This window comes from Populus euphratica, unplaced genomic scaffold (assembly GCF_000495115.2).
Source record: "Populus euphratica unplaced genomic scaffold, PopEup_1.0 scaffold142.1, whole genome shotgun sequence".
NCBI classification, from domain to species: Eukaryota; Viridiplantae; Streptophyta; class Magnoliopsida; order Malpighiales; family Salicaceae; genus Populus; species Populus euphratica.
In genome coordinates, this window is record NW_011499936.1 from 91,386 (window position 1) to 109,439 (window position 18,054).

At 36.3% G+C, this 18,054-nt stretch overlaps 2 protein-coding genes, 1 long non-coding RNA gene and 1 pseudogene across 3 annotated transcripts; 1 reads left to right on the top strand and 3 right to left on the bottom strand.

The window, feature by feature from the left end:
- Positions 1 to 3,230: 3,230 nt before the first annotated feature.
- On the bottom strand, positions 3,231 to 7,394 carry GAUT4 (galacturonosyltransferase 4). The gene is made up of 9 exons (XM_011041800.1): positions 7,061 to 7,394; positions 6,949 to 6,974; positions 6,807 to 6,848; positions 6,614 to 6,704; positions 6,318 to 6,502; positions 5,455 to 5,717; positions 4,965 to 5,322; positions 4,116 to 4,691; positions 3,231 to 3,855 (listed from the first exon to the last, which is right to left on the bottom strand). Exons 1-9 carry the CDS (start codon positions 7,224 to 7,226, stop codon positions 3,580 to 3,582), a joined length of 1,983 nt encoding a protein of 660 aa, XP_011040102.1. The 5' UTR covers positions 7,227 to 7,394; the 3' UTR covers positions 3,231 to 3,579.
- A 4,633-nt stretch (positions 7,395 to 12,027) lies between these two features.
- LOC105136446 (uncharacterized) lies at positions 12,028 to 12,353 on the top strand. The gene is made up of 2 exons (XR_844341.1): positions 12,028 to 12,089; positions 12,210 to 12,353. It is a non-coding gene; the product is annotated as an uncharacterized LOC105136446 (long non-coding RNA).
- A 704-nt stretch (positions 12,354 to 13,057) lies between these two features.
- Positions 13,058 to 13,935, bottom strand: LOC105136447 (DNA binding / transcription factor). The gene is made up of 2 exons (XM_011041801.1): positions 13,845 to 13,935; positions 13,058 to 13,727 (listed from the first exon to the last, which is right to left on the bottom strand). Exon 2 carries the CDS (start codon positions 13,581 to 13,583, stop codon positions 13,074 to 13,076), a length of 510 nt encoding a protein of 169 aa, XP_011040103.1. The 5' UTR covers positions 13,584 to 13,727; positions 13,845 to 13,935; the 3' UTR covers positions 13,058 to 13,073.
- Positions 13,486 to 18,054, bottom strand: part of LOC105136543 (pentatricopeptide repeat-containing protein At3g24000, mitochondrial-like) — a 5,670-nt pseudogene continuing 1,101 nt past the window's right edge.

Sequence of the window (18,054 nt, forward strand, 5' to 3'; positions counted from 1 at the left end):
CCTTTTAACTTATAAACAGAAAAACAAAAGCCCTTCACAGTTGCTACAGTTCCGTCCACAATGCAAATACTTTATGTTTACAGTGTCGTTCACAGTGTAATAAGTCTGTATCCACTCTAGTGTTTTCCCCTCTCTCTCTCTCTCACACACACACACACATAAGACCTAAGAGTACAACATCAAACATAATAGTAATATTTATAATATTAAAAATAATATATAACTTATCTAGTCTAAGTTCATATATTATTTGATCTATTAAAAAAACTATAGTTTTTCTTCCATAGTGATAATATTATTTTTCTATATTATTAATAATGATAATGATAATAATAATAATAATAATAATAATAATAATAATAATAATTTTTAAGTTTTCCTTTCAAATTAAGTCTATGATTTTTTTTAATATCAATTTTTTTTCAAATTTATTAATTAAGTTATTAATAATATTAATTATAATACAAATAATAACATTTGTAATATAAATAATAAAATTTTAAATATTAATAATAATATACTTAGGCCTCAAAAAAAAACAAAGTCAAGAATCTTAGGTCTCACTGCTATTCGGACCCATTAGACTTGGGTATGGCTTTGCAGCTAAATCCAACCCTTTTTTTGATATTTTTTTTTAAAGTGTTTTGGGTATAGGAGCCAAAATCAACAACATTGAGTCCCGCTCCAAAGTCAAAAATGACAATTTGAGGCAGAGAAAACAACACCCCCAACCATAATTTTTAACTAAAAAAATAGTTGAGGAACGCCCTCCAGGATGCTACAGCGTAGTCCAAAATACAATGTGATCGTGTCTACTTCCATGCTCTTTGAAAGAGTCCAACAAAGAGTAAACACAAGTATATGGGCAACCAGACTCAGGACAGTAGAACCTAATACTATTGGCATATTATGGAAATATTTTGAACTTAACTTAGCAGTCAGACCCAACACTAAAAATAATAAAATTTAATATTATTAACATGTTTTAAAAGTATTTTAGATTTAATTTAGCAGCCAGACTAACAGCGTTGAATTCAGCTGCCAAGCAAAAACTAACAATTTTCAGTAGAGAAGGTAACGCCTCCAGCTGCAATTCCTTATCAAAAACATAATAAAAAAAGCCCTCCTCAAGCGTTATAATACCCTTCAAATTACAAACACTCTATCTTTATAATATTATCTACAGTGCAAAAATAAATATGCAATTCAATAATTAATTGTTTCTTGATCTCCGGTGCATGTATTGTAGAAATCCCACAACAGGGCAGGTTTACAGTTAATTGCAAGTCCATAATTAATTGTTCATCTACAGTAGAAATCCCACATTTTTTTGAGAGTGTTGCTAATTTTAGGTATAAAATATGCAAGTTAAACATTAAGAAATATCTTAATTGTGCAGAGCAAGACACACCACCTTCACAAATACAGCTCAATGGGCCCCAAACAACAAGAATTTACAAAAAAGGTTGCATAAAAACAAAAGCACAATTCAACGGATAGAGAGGAGGAAGCTGTCTTCAAGTCCAATACAACCACATTGTATCGTTTGACCAGCTCAGACACACTTTCCACTTGTTAGACTTTCATCGATAGGAGGAGGGCTGCTGCCTGCCAGCAAAATAAAATCAATAAATGTCACGTTCTTCCTCGACAGAGAGGAGGATATCTGAAAGAAACAATGAGGAGAGCAGCATACCGGGCTGGTAGGTTATGTTGTCCTCAACAGCACAAGTTTTTTTTTTTATTATTCTGAATATTTATCTATTTTCAATTAAATTGAATCATTATTAATTAATCCACCAAGCTAAATGATCTTATTAAGAATTAAAGTGGTCACAACTAAGGTCCCAATGATACCTACTGAATTTCTTTTTTTAAAAAAAAATGAAGGTCGTCTGAAATTATTAGCAATTTAAGAGGAAACATCCGGGCGAGGCGAGTTCCTTATTCCACCCGCAAGTTCTGACTAATAATCTCACACACGGAGTTAATAATAATTCATGGATACTTCTTTTGTCTTGCAAGAAGCATCTGTTGTCTCCAGAACTATAGAGTTGTTCATCATCAACAGTTAACGTCAGGCTCGGCTGTTAAATCCATGGAGGGAGGGGAACTGTCTCTTTGAAATCCAGAACTATCTATAGGAGCTCTTCATCATCGACAGTCAATAATTCATGGATGGAGGATATTTAGAGAGCCAACGCAACTTGGATGAAGGCAGCCCCGCGCATCTTGTTCGGGCCATACCTTCACGGACTCATCCATGCTATGGGACCCGTGTAATAGAGAAAGCAACAACCAAGACAGACAGGCACGGACAGACGAGTAGAGTCCCACCACGTGAGGAAGGAGGAGGAGGATGCGTATCTTAACGTGAACCCGTAAATGTAACTGCTACGACTTATGAAAAACAGGCTGTCCCTGCCCCATGCCCCTGCCTCGTGGGCCACCCAGGCCCAGCTGTAATGAACAACTCGTATGAATTCATTGCATGATCGCATTGATTTAATTAGCCAACTCCCTCCCCCACCATCACATCACAGTTTGATTGCTAGAGATATTGGGCATTTACCACAGCCCAGCTCTCAGTCACCAGGCACACCCTTCTCTTTTTCTGCCTCAAAGCCTCCCACTTCCAGCCGGGTCCAGTACACTAACACACGCACGCACGAAAACAAGTGTCGGTGTGTGAAAAATGACTGATGTTCAAGCAAAGCCTGAAAGAAAAGAAGAAAAAGAAATCAAGGACATGCCAAAAAAGGCGGGGCAGGAAGTGTTGAGCGGGGCAGGCAGTGCTGTGCTATCTATTACTCCATCGACGGAATAAAAGGGGATTTTAAACAAGTCACCACGACCCTGTACGCTTAGGAATCAATGGACGGACCTTCACACTCTTGCAAGACCGGAAACAGGAACGCAAGAAAAACTAACTACTGTTCCACGTAGCACGAAGAACCATGCTCGTGCAAGTATCGAGATAGGGTTCAGAAATGCTATTTCTACGACATACAATATATGAAATGAATCAAGCGCAAGCTCCATAATCCAGAATGTAGCATAGCAACCTGTTATCAGAAGAGACGCGGCATACATCCCACTTCTCTCTAAAATGCATCGCATTTACGCCTCTCTTCTGAACAGAGAATACAACAAATTGACCATATTAAAGAAAAGGTTTCGCCATCTCTCCAGGAAAAGATGCCAAGGGACTTAACAACGAGGCTGAGATCAGAACACGGATGTAAACTCAAGATTATTATTTCTTTTCTTCTTTTAGTTTGCGATCATTTACAAATACAGCTGCTAATTTGCAGGTATGTAATAAAGGTACCAAAATCAACTAACATGCATGGTGGCCTCAATCTACCATCCAAAAAAGAAAGAAAAAAATGCATACATAAAGAATTACACTCGATCAGCTTCTACTTAGATTACGAAAGAACATACAAGGTGTTGCAAACCTGTAAAAATGTTGGCACAGGATGTGGAAGAGCCAACAAAGTGATGTGGACCTGTAAAATGTTGGCACAGCATTTGCATGGAGCTCTAATGAATGGATGACACCATGAGGACTATATTTTATGGATTGATATTGCACTCTCGCAAATACGCATGATCATAATCAACATATTTTGCCCAGTTGCTTCGATACTTGGGTATGCCTATTTCAAGCCATGGTTTCATGTTGCCATTGTAATGTATAACAGCTGCTCGTTCAATTTCTCTTAGGCTCACATTGGGATTATAGCCGAGGCCCAGAACATGCCAACGTCGGTCGAGGGGGTGAGTCCGTTTCCAAAAAGTAATGAGGCCAGGTGGCAGAGTCCCCAGCTTCCATAATTGTCTGTCATGATTCTGTTCACAAACAAAATTTCTTTAGAACCTACAGCAACATAAGACAACCAGAGCTAACTTTGCAAGCATAAATTGATGTTTGAGTTACGCATGTTCTGGAATAAATTATTTAAGATTTAAGAATGAATATTGCAGGTATCCAGGCTTATTCTCCAATTTTGAACTAAAACCACTTATCTAGTTGTAAAAGGTACCAATTTTGAATTCCATTAAACTTGGAACTCTACCCCCAAAAATATATCTTCAAGGAGGTTGCTTACCAGCTTCTGCCATGTATGATATACATCAGTAATGTTTTGCCTCTTCCATTCCTTCAAATCAAAGATGTTCATTCCATATGCCCATCCACAAGCACGGGGATCAAAATTCTTTGAGATAAGAGGATTTGAGAAGTTAAGATATCGATCAAAACGATGGAAGTTTTCTCCACAGGTCTCTACAGCTCCATTCACATTACCCTTCAAATCAAGGGACCAAAGGCCAGTAAGATCCTTCTGCACCACTATATCATCATCTAAGAATAACACCTTGTTGAGCTTTGGGAAAATCTCTGGCAGGTAAAAGCGAAGATGGTTCAGGATGGACAGGTACTTTGGGTTCCGGTACTTCAAATTCGAATCAGAACTGGCGCGAGCTGCCCTGAAGTAATAATCAATCATTGATCGAGAACCCAACTGCTTCAGTACAGGACTATAACTTGAATTTAACCATGTGAATTCTTCAATGTTCTGGACCTGAATAGTGGCTACACCAGGTGGATTTACTAGAAACCACATCCTCATAGCTGCATAGTTGAGTCTATCACTAACAATGTGGAAAACAAGCTTCGAAGGATGCTGCGGATAAGTCAACTCAAGTCATCAGTTTAAGGATGTCAATTAAAATAAAAAGTCCCAGATATAAATGAAAAACCAACTTCACTAATGCTATCATGCTCCCTTCCCCTTTCCAAAAGGAGAATTGAAGGAAATGGAAATGGAAAATTAAATACTAAATTCGAAGGGAAACTATTTTAGCTTTCTTTGAATCAGCTCTTCTCTGGCTTTCTAAGATCTCCTTAGCAACCAAAGGGAGCGTGTTGATGTTCGAATAGAGTATCTTTTGTTTACCTTAGAATTGGTAATGGTGGAGTTTACAACCACTGCTGCTGCCAAAACATTATCCGAGAATAGTGCAATATGGTGAAGTGAAGGGTCATCCAATTTCTCTTGATTTGGAAATTGCTGTTCAGTAGAATTCAAATTATAATACTCCGTTGTCAGGCGCAACGGAAGACAGTGCAAACCTTTAGGTAGCGTCTTTGCAGTTAGTTGCGTCAAGAACATGGTCTGCTTCTTATGGACTCGGAGTTGCTCTTCTGTTGAGTGGAGCATTGCCCGGAGCTTCTTTACCATAACAGCACAGTCATCCTGCATTTGCTTGCCCTTTTCCAGCAATTGGTCCATTGCATTCAATTTCGCATAGGCACTATAATACAAACCAACAAGAATTCCATTATCAGAAGGGGGGGAAGCATAACAATCTACTAACATTTTTTTCCCCACAACAGAGCAATTTAGTTAGCCAACCAATTTTGATATGTTTTAGAAAGAAGCTTACTTCTTTGGCAGATCAGAATCTTTAGTTGCATCTACAAGTACACGTTGAACTTCCTTTACCCGCATTCGAAGCTCCCTTGTAAAGTGGGGATTATTCTTTGTTGCCGGAAGGGACAGGTACACCCTTGCCTTGATAAGCTGATCTCTCAGCTGCCGCACCCGAGCATCTGGCATAGCTTTTTGATCTGTCTGTTTATTGGTTTCAGTTAACAGAGCATCCTTATCATCATCGTCGCCCAAGTTTACAGCAGATTGTTGTTCAAGCTATATCAAAAAAGGACCAAAAAGTTACAAAATTTTAGTTCACCTGTAAATTATAAATTACTTTCACCACACAAAACTTTCTTCATTCCTTTGTTTTCCCATATTGTATTTGAGGCCTAAAAGAAATTCAGGAAGCAGGGCATTCATTTTGGAAACCATACAGCTGTCGCATTGTAACTCTGTTCAAATTATTAAGAAAAAGTAACAGATTGAGTTGACAATCAGTATGGTTCGTAGCCAATTCAATAGTTCATGCTTTTTTCTAGTAACGGAATGTGACGCAATTGAAGAATATTCTACTTCGTAGTTAATTGAAAATGGGAAGGGACGGAGAGCCTTCTGAGATGACTATTTCCAACAGCAGGAAGTAATTGACATATAGAGTAGACCAAGCTTTAAAAACAAGTAATGAACATGGCCACAGAACATCAAACTTAGGAAAGCACCACCAAAAACGAATTAGTCCCCAAAATATAATTCAAACCTTAATAAAAAAAATAAAAAAAAGGAGCTGCCAAAGACTTTCTGCATATGCATAGCATTTTTTTATAAAAAAAAACAACAATTGAAAATGGAAATTAAAATTAAAATCAAATGTACCTGAACTTGAGTTTTCTGTTGGCTTTCCTGATCACTTCGGTTGTCTGACTGGGATTCCTCCTCTTCCTGATTAGTGGTCTGAATGATCTGTTTGATGATATTGTCGGTTTGAGAATGACCTTCCTCATCAGTGGCAGATAGTACTCTAGCATATATATGTTCTCTTGCATCAGGCAACTGCAAATCTAATGAACAAAATGATAAACTCAAAATTAGAAATCCAAGAAAGATGGGAAGTTTTGAAAGAGAAGAAAAAAGAAGAAGAAGAAGAAGAAGAAGAAGAAGAAAGCACATACCTTTTTCAGTCAGAATGGTATTGGAGGAGGAGTTGATGTGATCAGTATACACAATTCCAATGGGTTCTTTAATCACGGTCGATGATTCCTCCTACAGTGAGAAATAGAACAGGTTAGATCTGGAATTCAGCACTGAATTACAAGCAAAAGGAGAAACTTTTAAGACATAGTAAGAAGTTAGGGATAAACAGACCTGGGGCAACACATTGAGATGTCTGGTATCAGTAGGGAGAGTCTGCAAAACCAAAAAGACATGGAGAATATTATTATGACAAAATGTTAATAAAGCAGTGGATTAAGGAAAAAGAAAGAGAGGAGAAGGGGACTGAACATACAAAAGCATTAACATCTTCTTGTTTAGCTGCGGAACAGAGAGAATAATCATTAATAAACAACACTACTTCAAAGAAGAGAGAGAGAGGGAGAAGATAAGAAATGAAAACTTACAAGAGGAAGGGGTAAAGGAGGAGGATAATTTATCAGTGTAAAGAAGAATGGGAGACAAGACAGTGAGGAAGAGCAACCCAATCACCAGATTTCTCATCCTCATCGTGGTGAGAATCCCAGAAAAGACTTTTGTTGTGGATGTATGAGAGAAGGAAACTGCATTCATCAAATTACCAAAGAGAACAACAGCAGGGGGGAGAGATTATCGAGTGTTGGTTTGAAGAGAGAGAGCGAGAAAGAGGCCTTTTTCTTGATTGCGGCGTGGATGGATGGATGGGTCAAACAAACAAAAAACAGATTGATAGGGAGAGAGGGAGGCCTTTTTTTTTTCTATATATATATATATATATATATATAGGCTTAATAAAAGATAAGTATGCGATTACAGCAGCAGCAGCGTTGAGTTGTGGTATGATAATGAAAGAGTAATAAATATAGGATAGGCAAGGTGAGGTGAGGAGTGAGATGACAGGCAGGCACAGCAGAACAACAGAGATTAGTAAACAACAGCAGGAGATGAGAAGATGGAGATGGAGATGGAGGATCGAGGAACCGTGTTTTTGTCCTTTACTTTTTACCTACACGCGGCCCAGCAGGAAAGATTCCACCTCCCCTCGTTGATATAATATATAATGTGTTTGGTCCCTTTTGTTTCAAAACTCTCAATTTAACCCTTCACAAACATAAATTAGTTCTCCATCTCAAAAGATGGCCGACCTCTTTTGTTTGTTTTCTCTACATATGAAGTGTCCATGGTTGCCCTCTGCTTTATTACATATAAAAATAAAAAAATGTCATCATCTTTTATCTCTTATCAGATTCGTTTATTAGTAATTATATATTTATCATTCATTTTCCATTTTCACGTATGCTCTCTCAATATAGTAATATATATATATATATATATATATATATAACCATTAAATCAAACCATAACATAAACTGATAAATCATACCGTTGAGATTAATTTCGGACAGCCCCATGGTTGTGTAGGAAACAGCAACAATCATTCGATTGAATTATTAGATGCTCTTTTGTTATGTTTTTTTATTGCAATTTAATTGATTAATTAAATCAAATCTTATGCTCCAAGGCCCTAGCCCTCTGACGTGCGTGCTGACCTGAGGCACCCTCTCTCCTCGGCCGTGCTTAAAAAATACTTGAATATTCACTTACAAGTAAGCGAGTAACGTGCGTGTGTGTCTCTCTCCTCCTCAAATTAATCATCCTCAGTGTTTCTCTAATTATACCATTAATAACGATGCCTTCTCCTTTCCTGATCCTGCCGCGGTGACTCTTCTTTTTTCAAGCATTTTCAGTATTATTTTTTAATTAAAAAAACATTAAATTGGCACTTTCATTTTTTGATGATTTCAATATTTTAATACCAAAAATAAAAAATTATTTTAAAAAAAACCACCCTGCATCGTCTTACTATTACCAAACACATAGGACACATGGTCCGTCCTCTCATACACAAGAGGAACTACACCCTCGTACAGGAATAGATGCTCTCCTCCTCCACCACTTAATGCATGCATTGCATGGATCAAGATGAAAAAAAAAAAAAAAAAATGAATGGTTCAAGTATATTAATATTTCTCGATAGTTATTATTACTATTATAATTATTACGCTTCTGTAATTTGAAGAAATTCTTAACAATTAACGGGTGGTTCCCTCTCTTCCAAAGGCCAATTAATTGTTAATAATCTTCATCTTATTTTCTCCTGAACAATAAAAATATTTATTTATCCTCACACCAAAAAAAAAAATATTATGAGAATGATAATGAGCGGTTTGTTTATTGTTTTGTTGTTAATACTTCTTTTTATTTTTTTATTTTCAATAAAGTATCTAACACCTCATAATAATAGCTAAATTTATTATTATATCATTTTATATATGTGCTGCATCTCCCTCCCTAGCATGGCGCGTGAAGATGGTTAATGAGCAGTTTATCTTTAGCCACATCACAATTGTTTTTAAATCACAATTATTTTTTTTTAACTCGGTTTTTATTCTTTTTATTTTTTTTATTTTTTATCTTGATTTTTTTGGTATAGTTTTGTTGTTTTTAATTTTGTCTTTCAATTGAAATTTTTATTTTTTTTCAATTTAGCCCTCACTTTATTAATTTATTTTTTCTTTTTATTAAAGTTTTTCTCTTTTAAATTTAACCCTCCAATTTTATTATTTTTATGCCCTTTATTTTTTTTCATCCTCATTCTTTTAATTTTAATTTTTTATATGATAGGTTTCCTCTCTAGTTTCATCCTCCAATCTAATTTTATGAGTGATTTTGTCTTTACGCATAGAAATTTTTGGTTAATACCGTAAATATAAAGGGTTTTTCGGACCTTTTGCTTTTAATCAATAATTTTTTAATAAAATGTGCAAGGATGTGAACATCAAATGTTGGAGTATGAAAGGTGCCCATGCTTTTTGAGAGGCGTATATGGCACCTTTCGATAGTCAAATCTATTGTTCCACCATTTCATTAGAAGTGCTTTCTCTTCTCTATCTTTCTAGTGTGGCGTGTGATGATGGTTGATGAGCGGTTTTGTCGCTGACAATAATTTTTTTTACCTTCTTTTCTCTTTTGCACAAATAGTTCACACATGTTCTCTTTTCTTTTCATTTTAAAAGTTTGGCACTTCTGTTTTTTATAGCTTATTTGAGTTATTAGCTTTTATAGAAAAGTTCTTGATGTTTTCCATTTAGTTCTTAAATTAAGATTTGTCATTTGTTATTTTTTTCAATTTAGTCCTTATTATTTTGATTTATAATTTTTTTATTAGTTATTTTGTTAGATTTTTGTTGTTTTCAATTTCATCATTCAATCAAAGTTTATGTTTTTTTTTTAAGTGTAGCCCTCGTACTTTTAAATTATGTTTTCCTTTTGTTAAAGCTTGTTTATTTTAAATTTAACCCTCCAATTTTATTTTTTATACCCTCTAGGTTTTTTTATCACCCTCATTCTTTTATTTTTTTTGTGATAGATTTTTTTTTCTAGTTTCATCCTTTAATCTGAGTTTAGAGGTGATACTGTCTTTTCATATAGATTTATTATTATTATTGTTATTATTATTATTGTTAATAGTAGAATTATGAAGAGTGTTTTGGACTTTTTGCTCTTACTAGGTATTTTTTTAATAAAAAAGATATAAGGTTGTGGATATCACACATTGGCACATGGGAGGCGCTCACACTTTTTAGGTGGTTCATATAGTAGCTTCTAGTGATCAAATTTGTTGTTCTACAATTTCATTAGGTTTCATCCTTCAATCTAAGTTTAGTGGTGATATTGTCTTTACACGTATGCTTTTTTTCCTTGTTAATACTAGAATTATGGAATGTGTTTTGGACTTTTTACTTTTAATAAATATTTTTTAATAAAAAAAAAGCAGGGATATAGATATCATGCATTGGCATGAGGCTTGCATGTGGGAGGCACCCACACTTTTTAGGTAGTTCATACAACATCTCCGGGTGACCAAATCTGTTGTTTCGTGATTTCATTAGACACATCACATCTCCCTCATTCTCTTGGCATGGCATGTGATGATGGTTAATGAGCGATTTCATCGCCAAATGTGGTTTCTTTTCTTTATTTTTTTCCTTTTCTTTTTTGCAAAAAAAGTTCATGCATCTCCTCTTTTCTTTTTATTTTTCAAGTTTGGTCTTTATGTTTCTTATTGTAGTCCCTTGCTCTTTTAGAAAAATTCTTTATGTTTTCAATTTAGTTATTAAATTGCAATTTGTTATATATTTTTTTTTTCTAATTTGTTTTTTATTCTTTTAATTGTTCAAATATATTGTTCCATGATTTTACTAGACGTGCCGCCTATCCCTCATCCTCCTAACATGGCACGTGATGATTGTTGATAAGCGGTTTATAGCTAAATATGGTTTTTTTTCCGTTCTTCTTTTCTCTCTCTTACATAAAAAGTTCATGCAAGTCTTTTTTTTTTTTTCATTTTTCAAGTTTGGTCTTTATATTTTTGATTGGTTATTTTAGTCACTTGCTCTTTTAGAAAAGTTTTTTAAGTTTTCAATTTAATCCTTAAATGTAACTTGTCATATATTATTTTTTTAATTTTTTTTATTCTTTTAATTGTACAAAGCTATTGTTTTGCGGTTTCATTAGACTCGCTGCCTCTCCCTTATCCTCCTCGCATGGCATGTGATGATTATTGATGAATGATTTATTGTAAAATGTAGTTTTTTTCTCCTTTTTTTTTTCTCTTTCTTACATAAAAAATTCACACATGTCCTCTTCTTTTTTCATTTTTCATTTTTCAAGTTTAGTTTTTATGTTTTTGATTGGTTATTTTAATTCTTTGCTATTTTAGAAAAGTTCTTTATGTTTTTAATTTAGTCCTTAAATTAAAATTTATCATATATTATATTTTAATTTTTTTATTCCTTTGATTTTTGATTTTTTCCCCAAGTCTTTGTTAAAGTTTTCTTTAAAAATTTTTTCTTTAAAATTTAACTCTTTAATTTAATTTTTTTAATCCCCTCTATTTTCTTTTATCCTCAATTTTTTAATTATGTTTTTTTGATGATAGATGTTTTTCATAATTTTATTCTTCAACCTAAGTTAAAAGGATCATTTTACGTAGGTTTTGTTGTTCGTGCCAGAAACACTAGGGTGTTTTGAACCTTTAGCTCTAAATAATTAATTTTATAATAAGAAAAATACAAGGATGTAGGATAGTCAAATCTACTGTTATGTCGTTTTATTAGCCGCAATGTTTTTTTTTTTTTTTGATTTATATAAAATAAATAAATCAAAATAGTCTATATAAGACTTTTACTATTTTGATTTATATAAAATAAATAAATCAAAATAGTCTATTTACTATTTTTATATATATTTTAAATTACGGAGCACCGGTATCTAGAATACCTGTAAGTAAAGCAGGAAGTGTCGGCACAACGGCTATGGGTGTGGAAAACGGGAAGCTAGGGTAGGACCACCACCACCACCTGTCTGCTACAGGGACCATCTCCATAATTAAGGGTTTGCTCCTTTCTCTCCTCTTTCACTTTAATGATCTCGATCCATCGATGGCTTTTGTTGCATCAATCACTGTAGCACTACTAGAAATGATGATTTATGTTTCGTGTAATCGGCATAAAGCAGCAGCAGCAGCAACGAGCTAGCTAGCGAGATTGTTATTCACAAAGACATGGCTTGCGTGGTGGAGAGCATCCAGTGGATCCCCAGCAAAGGAAATCCTGGCTCGAAAAGAACGGTGAGCGACCGGAAAATGAATAAAAACAACAACATCGATCATGGCCACAACACGAGTCGGAACAAACCACCGCTGGACCACTTCTTGTAGTGTAAGAAAATGCACAAAAGGACGGAAGATATATGGCATCAAGATATATAGAGAATCTCACCATGAACAAATTAAGCTATTTTCAGCTCTCTCTCGTTTCCTAATTTTGTCCATAACCAACAAAGGTCATTTTCATTCTTGGCAAGACTCTTTATAAGCAATCAAGCAATCAACGATATCAACCGCAGCTTTTATATATATATATATATATATACCCAAAAAACTTCAGAAAATAACGGTAGAAGCCCAATTTGAGCAACTTACATGTACACTTCTAGCATCTTGCTAGGCCTCATTTGATTACTTTCATTTTTTTTTTTTATCTTTAATTTAATTTTTTTAGAGTTTTTGTATAGTTTATGATATCAAAAATATTTTTTTTAAAATATTATTTTAATATGTAAATGATTTAGATTTTTTTAAAAAAGTATTATTTTAATATGTAAATGATTTTGAAAAACAAATTCTACCAGCGAAAAACACTTTTAACACACTCTCAGACAGGACCCGCTGTCTACTGGGTTTGCAATGCTTGAGAATGAAGAAAAACCCATCAAGATTTCCTAATGGGTTGTGTGCACGCAATGCAAATGCAAACTTTGCAGTGATTAGCTAAGCTGGGACTAGGCACCGTTGTTTTGGAGCAGAGAGGTCGGGGTTCAATCAACAGTAGCCTCCATTTCCAATGACCAAGCATTAATCTCCTCAAACTTGTCCACCGGAACGTCTATGCATGATCCAATGCAGGTGGCTTCTGGAGTAGTTTCCCACAAGTGTTGTCCAGAAAATTCAGCGGCAGATGTTGTACTGTAATCGAGAGATGAGGAGAATATTGTGTCCTCTAAACACCACTCCTCCTCGTCTGCCTTTGAGATCATGCTGCTGCCGCCTTCTTTTAGCCAGGGGAAATCAAATACCCCCAATGCGAAATTGTTGTCTCCGGTTATTTCATTGCTGGTGTTGCTGTCCTCTTCATGGTTGCATGATCTCCTTTCGATTTTGATGTCGTTCCTTACACTACGTGGGTGGCTAGGATGATCAGCTGGCATCTTGGTAGATTTATTTGAGGACTCCTCTTTCACCTCTTCTTCTTCTTCTTCCTCTCTTCCTCTCTTCCTCTTGATCTCTTGCTCCATTACTTGTATTATGTTTCTGTAGAGAGATATCATGGCCACATTATTGCATGCTCAGAAAACCAACCCGATTCACAAGTACATACAAGACTCTCTACCAACGGAATAAACAATGCCATGTAGTCTGAAATTCATTGAAGAAACTAGCTGGGAGAGTGATCACATGAAAATATCTGTTATCTACAAAGGACCAAAACCAAGAGACAAAATGCTCATCATACAAAATTCAAAGAAAACAGCTGAATCTACAAATGAAATGAAAGATTCATCATGCATGTGTTATAATAATGAACTCACAGCTCCAATCAAATTATTGTGTCGACAAAGATAAATTAAACCTTGATCTCTTTTTTCCTCTATCTATGTGTTTGAGTCTCTGTATTTATGTATGTCTTACCTCTTCGAGGGCTCTAAGGGGACTTCCTGATCTTGTTTGAAAAGAGACTACTTTTGCTTGGTGTTGCTGTTAGCTAAAGAAGAATGATGATATGATTAAGCTTTGCTCACACGCTACGCTATTTTAAGCTAAAACAGTCCCAACCACAACACACACTTCTGTCACGCCTTTTACCATGCATCTGCTGTCTCTCTCTCTCTCTTACAGCTGCAGAAACGGCACAACAATCAATCAAACAAACGGGCTGTTGGTTCCTTATTTTGCGTTTCCCTTTCTCTTCCTCCCTTCAAACCTCGCCCTTGGTCTCTCTTTATTTTTACTCTATTTTTAGACTCATATGCAGAAGAAAGGCCTGCCACCACCAGGCTTGTTGCATTTTTTTCGCAACATCATGTTTTAATCTTCTCTACTCACATGAGTTTCATGGAGATTAATTATTATAAACTAACATTACTATGATAATGCTACCATGTGAAGTGAATTAAGAACTATTGCTCCTTGGCATGCCTTTTATTGCTTTGTCCTCGTCTGACACCTCATTGTAATGTCCACCCAGAATAATATACCGGATCCCTAATTTTTCTCCTTTGTAGTGTTGTTTTCTATGGCTGAGATGCTGTATAACAACAAACACGACAACATTAACAATGTGCATTTTGAAGGGTTCAATCCAATCCAATCTCCTTTTGTTCCTAAGTGCCTGCAATGCTTGATATTTTTGGGCAGAAGGGAGTTCAAGTTCTATAGAATTTCTATCAATGAGCTATATATATAGCAGGCATTTCTGAGCCGTCATTCTAATCCAGGAAATATTACGTAAACTGTATGATGATTTATGCTAGAGAACATAAAAGTTCTGCTCTTTGTAATGGATGGAGGATATTCTTCCTCAAAACCCCACTGGCTAGGTTACGATAGTTAATGAGACACCTGGCTGCATGTTGCTCGCTAATTTCTTATGATGCTGCGGGCAGAAACTGGAGTCCTGATATGATGCTGGGACATTTCATTTCTGAGAGAAAAGTGAAGTATTCATTTCAAGCAGTGTTCAATCGTTCACAACCACAGCAGAGTTAAATGGGAACAGAGCATCATGCCCAGTAGCAAATCTAGGATATTTTCAGAAAATGAATGAAGCATTCAATAGGACTGCTGGATACAGTCTACTGAAGAATATGGACATAATCTATATTTCATTTATTTTACTCATTAACACATGCATTAATTTAGTAAATGAAACTAACATCAAGGGAGCCATTGCTATTGCTTTTGCACCTGAAATTGATTGCTCCCAGTTGAAGATAATCTTTCCTGATCTTGTTCCGCAGATTCTCTTGCTGCTATCACTCTCTCTCCACTCTTCTTTTGTTTCGGCCATTTTTCTTTTTGCAGATTCTCTTGTTGTGCTTCTTGTAAATAAATTCCCCGATCTTTTCAACCAAGTGCGTAATAACAGTCCATTCAATGTTTCTTCAGGAAGTTTATTACTGTATCATCATCAAACAGCAGCCATTACCCAACGCATATTCTCGCTGTCTCTAACCCTTGCAATGCGTTTGATCTTATAATTTGCACACAACACCACGCTCCCCACCCTGCTCTGTTCAAATATGCTTCGCGACTTGAATTTTCACCGGGGAACAAATTTATCCTAACAGCTCAAGTAATTTGTCCATATGCTGCAGCGGAGAACAAACGCAAAAGATTCTCTTCCTTGTTTAGAGATGAACAAAGTAAATTTCTAGTCAATACCCATTCAGTTCAAAAGACTAACAACCACTAAGTTATTCCTTGATAACCAGCACTACCAGTAGTCCCCAAATGAACAGGCACCATCACGAAAATTATGAAGCCGATTGGTATCTCTGATCATGATTTTCCTTTCCACCATCTTGGACACAAACTTGAATGCTGAATGAAAATCACCACAAACTCTGATGTTCTTGTTGATGCGGATGGTGGATCCAGGAGGTGCGTTGAGAAGTGCAAAAGCTAGAGCAAGCTTCTCGCTACGGTATTGCAACTTAGCCTCCCTCTCCTGCTGGTCCATAAACGAAAGCACATGGTTACTCTCTGGGACAACAAATTTCCTTGACCTTATCATTAACTTGCTCCCATATGGATCTCTCTTCTCGGAGGATGTGTATCGTCATCTGCCACAAACATGCGCACTTCATTCTCCATCTCAACCCAACTACAAGCTGGTTCTTTTTTTTTCATTCCACTTCTTTCACCATCTTTCTCACTTTAACAGCACCATTCCGTCTGCCAGCTAATGCATATACATTATAGAGCAATACGTGGGTCCCTGGATAGTGAGAATCTAGTTCAAAAATACGTCCAGCTGCATGACTACCTACCTCCATATTCTTATGCATTCTACAAGCACCCCGCAACTCCCCACAGGCAGCAGCAGTAGTTTTAATTGGCATTTCACTTATGAATTGTTTGGCTCGATCAAGATGTCAAGCTCGACCAAGAAGATCAACCATTGTGACATAATGTGAAACTTGTCGTTCTATGGTGTATTTCTTCATGATTTTGAAGTAACGCTGTCCTTCATCCAAAAGGCCCGCTTGGCTACAAGCAGTAAGAACACACAAGAAAGTTAGATCAGTAGAAGCAATACTAATCCTCAGCATTTCTTCGAACCTTTGTAAAGCTACCTTCCCAAGTCCAGGTTGAGCATATCCAGTACACATTGAATTCCAAGAAACGACATCCCGTTTTACCAACCTATCAGAAACTTTCTTTGCATCCTCAATGCTGCCTGATTTTGCATACATGCCAAGCAAAGTGTTTCCAACAAAGGCAACTAGCTTTTCACCCCATTTTATGATCATAAGGGCACGAACCCATCTCCCTTGCTCCGGTGATCCAATGCTAGCACAAGCACTAGGAAAACTAGAATTGGTGAAGTGAGTAGTTTCAACATTCTCCCTCAACATGTTCGAGAACAAACGAAAAGCCTTGTCAGTATGACACTTCCTAGCATAGCCAGCAATCAAAGAATTCTAAGACACCTCATTTTTGTTCACCATAACATCAAATATCAGCTGGGCTTCTCCACATAATCTCTCCTAGCATGCATGTCCAAAGTGGCACTGCCACATGCACGTTCGAATGATAACCATATTTCAAACAAAACCCATGAAGCTGCCTACGCTGCAAAACATCACAAGACCCAACTCCGGAAGCTGCCTTCAATAAACTAGCCAAACTGAACTGATTAGGTTGCAATCCAATCCTCAGCGTTTCAGGAAGAAAACAAGCGCGTCCTGAGGTCTATCATGCTTAGAATACGCAGTAATCAAAGCAGTCCAAGCGATAACATCTCTGCTAAGCATTTCATCAACATGTTGGGATGGGTATTTTTCATAACAGGATCGTTTCTGAATCTTGAATTGAGAAGCTGGGCATGAATAATCTTCCCTTCATTAAGTTCGTTAAAATGAGTGCACCTCTTTAGCAACGTTTGATATTTTTTTCGCTGATCAAGATCAAAATAACCACGGTTGATCAGGTTCAAATATTTTTTTGTGAAATCTCTTTAGCAAATGGGCCACCGTGTGGAATTGTCTCAAAGTCCAACACCACTTTTCAAACAAAGCACGGAAGATTTACTTTTCCTGTTGGCTTCTTCTACACAAGTGTGTGTGTGTAAAAACAAACCTTTAGCTATTCACCACAGATTAACAACACGATGTTCTTCCACCAAACTATATATGTGCTGAAGCACTACAAACTGCCAAACCCAAAAATCAGGCGCCCCCTGCCTCACTTTCTTGTTTTAGTCCTTTCCTCTTCTTTCTCCCTAACCTCTTTATAACTTGTAACCTCACTCATATCCAAATCCAAGAACCACCAATATTCCACCTCCTGTTCTCTTCCATATGCGGTCTTTCAGGTTCAGGCTCCTCCTTTTCATGCACTCTCTATATATACATAAACCTTTCCTACCGTTGAGAAATCTCAAGCTATACAAAATGTTAGGAAGCACTTTCTTCCCTCCTAAAACCTCCCTCCGCCACTCCTCTTTCAGCTATTTTAGTCCTGGGGTTAAACCTCCGATTCGGGCTTTCTCAGTTACCTCATCCACAGCCACTGTCT

Excerpts from the sequence above, each read along its gene's own strand:
- GAUT4 (XM_011041800.1), bottom strand. The coding sequence starts at position 7,226 with ATGAATGCAGTTTCCTTCTCTCATACATCCACAACAAAAGTCTTTTCT. Across the intron at positions 6,705-6,806 it reads ATCTCAATGTGTTGCCCCAG|GAGGAATCATCGACCGTGAT; the intron begins GTCTGTTTATCC and ends TTCTCACTGTAG. Across the intron at positions 4,692-4,964 it reads CCACCATTACCAATTCTAAG|CATCCTTCGAAGCTTGTTTT; the intron begins GTAAACAAAAGA and ends ACTTATCCGCAG.
- LOC105136447 (XM_011041801.1), bottom strand. The coding sequence starts at position 13,583 with ATGATATCTCTCTACAGAAACATAATACAAGTAATGGAGCAAGAGATC.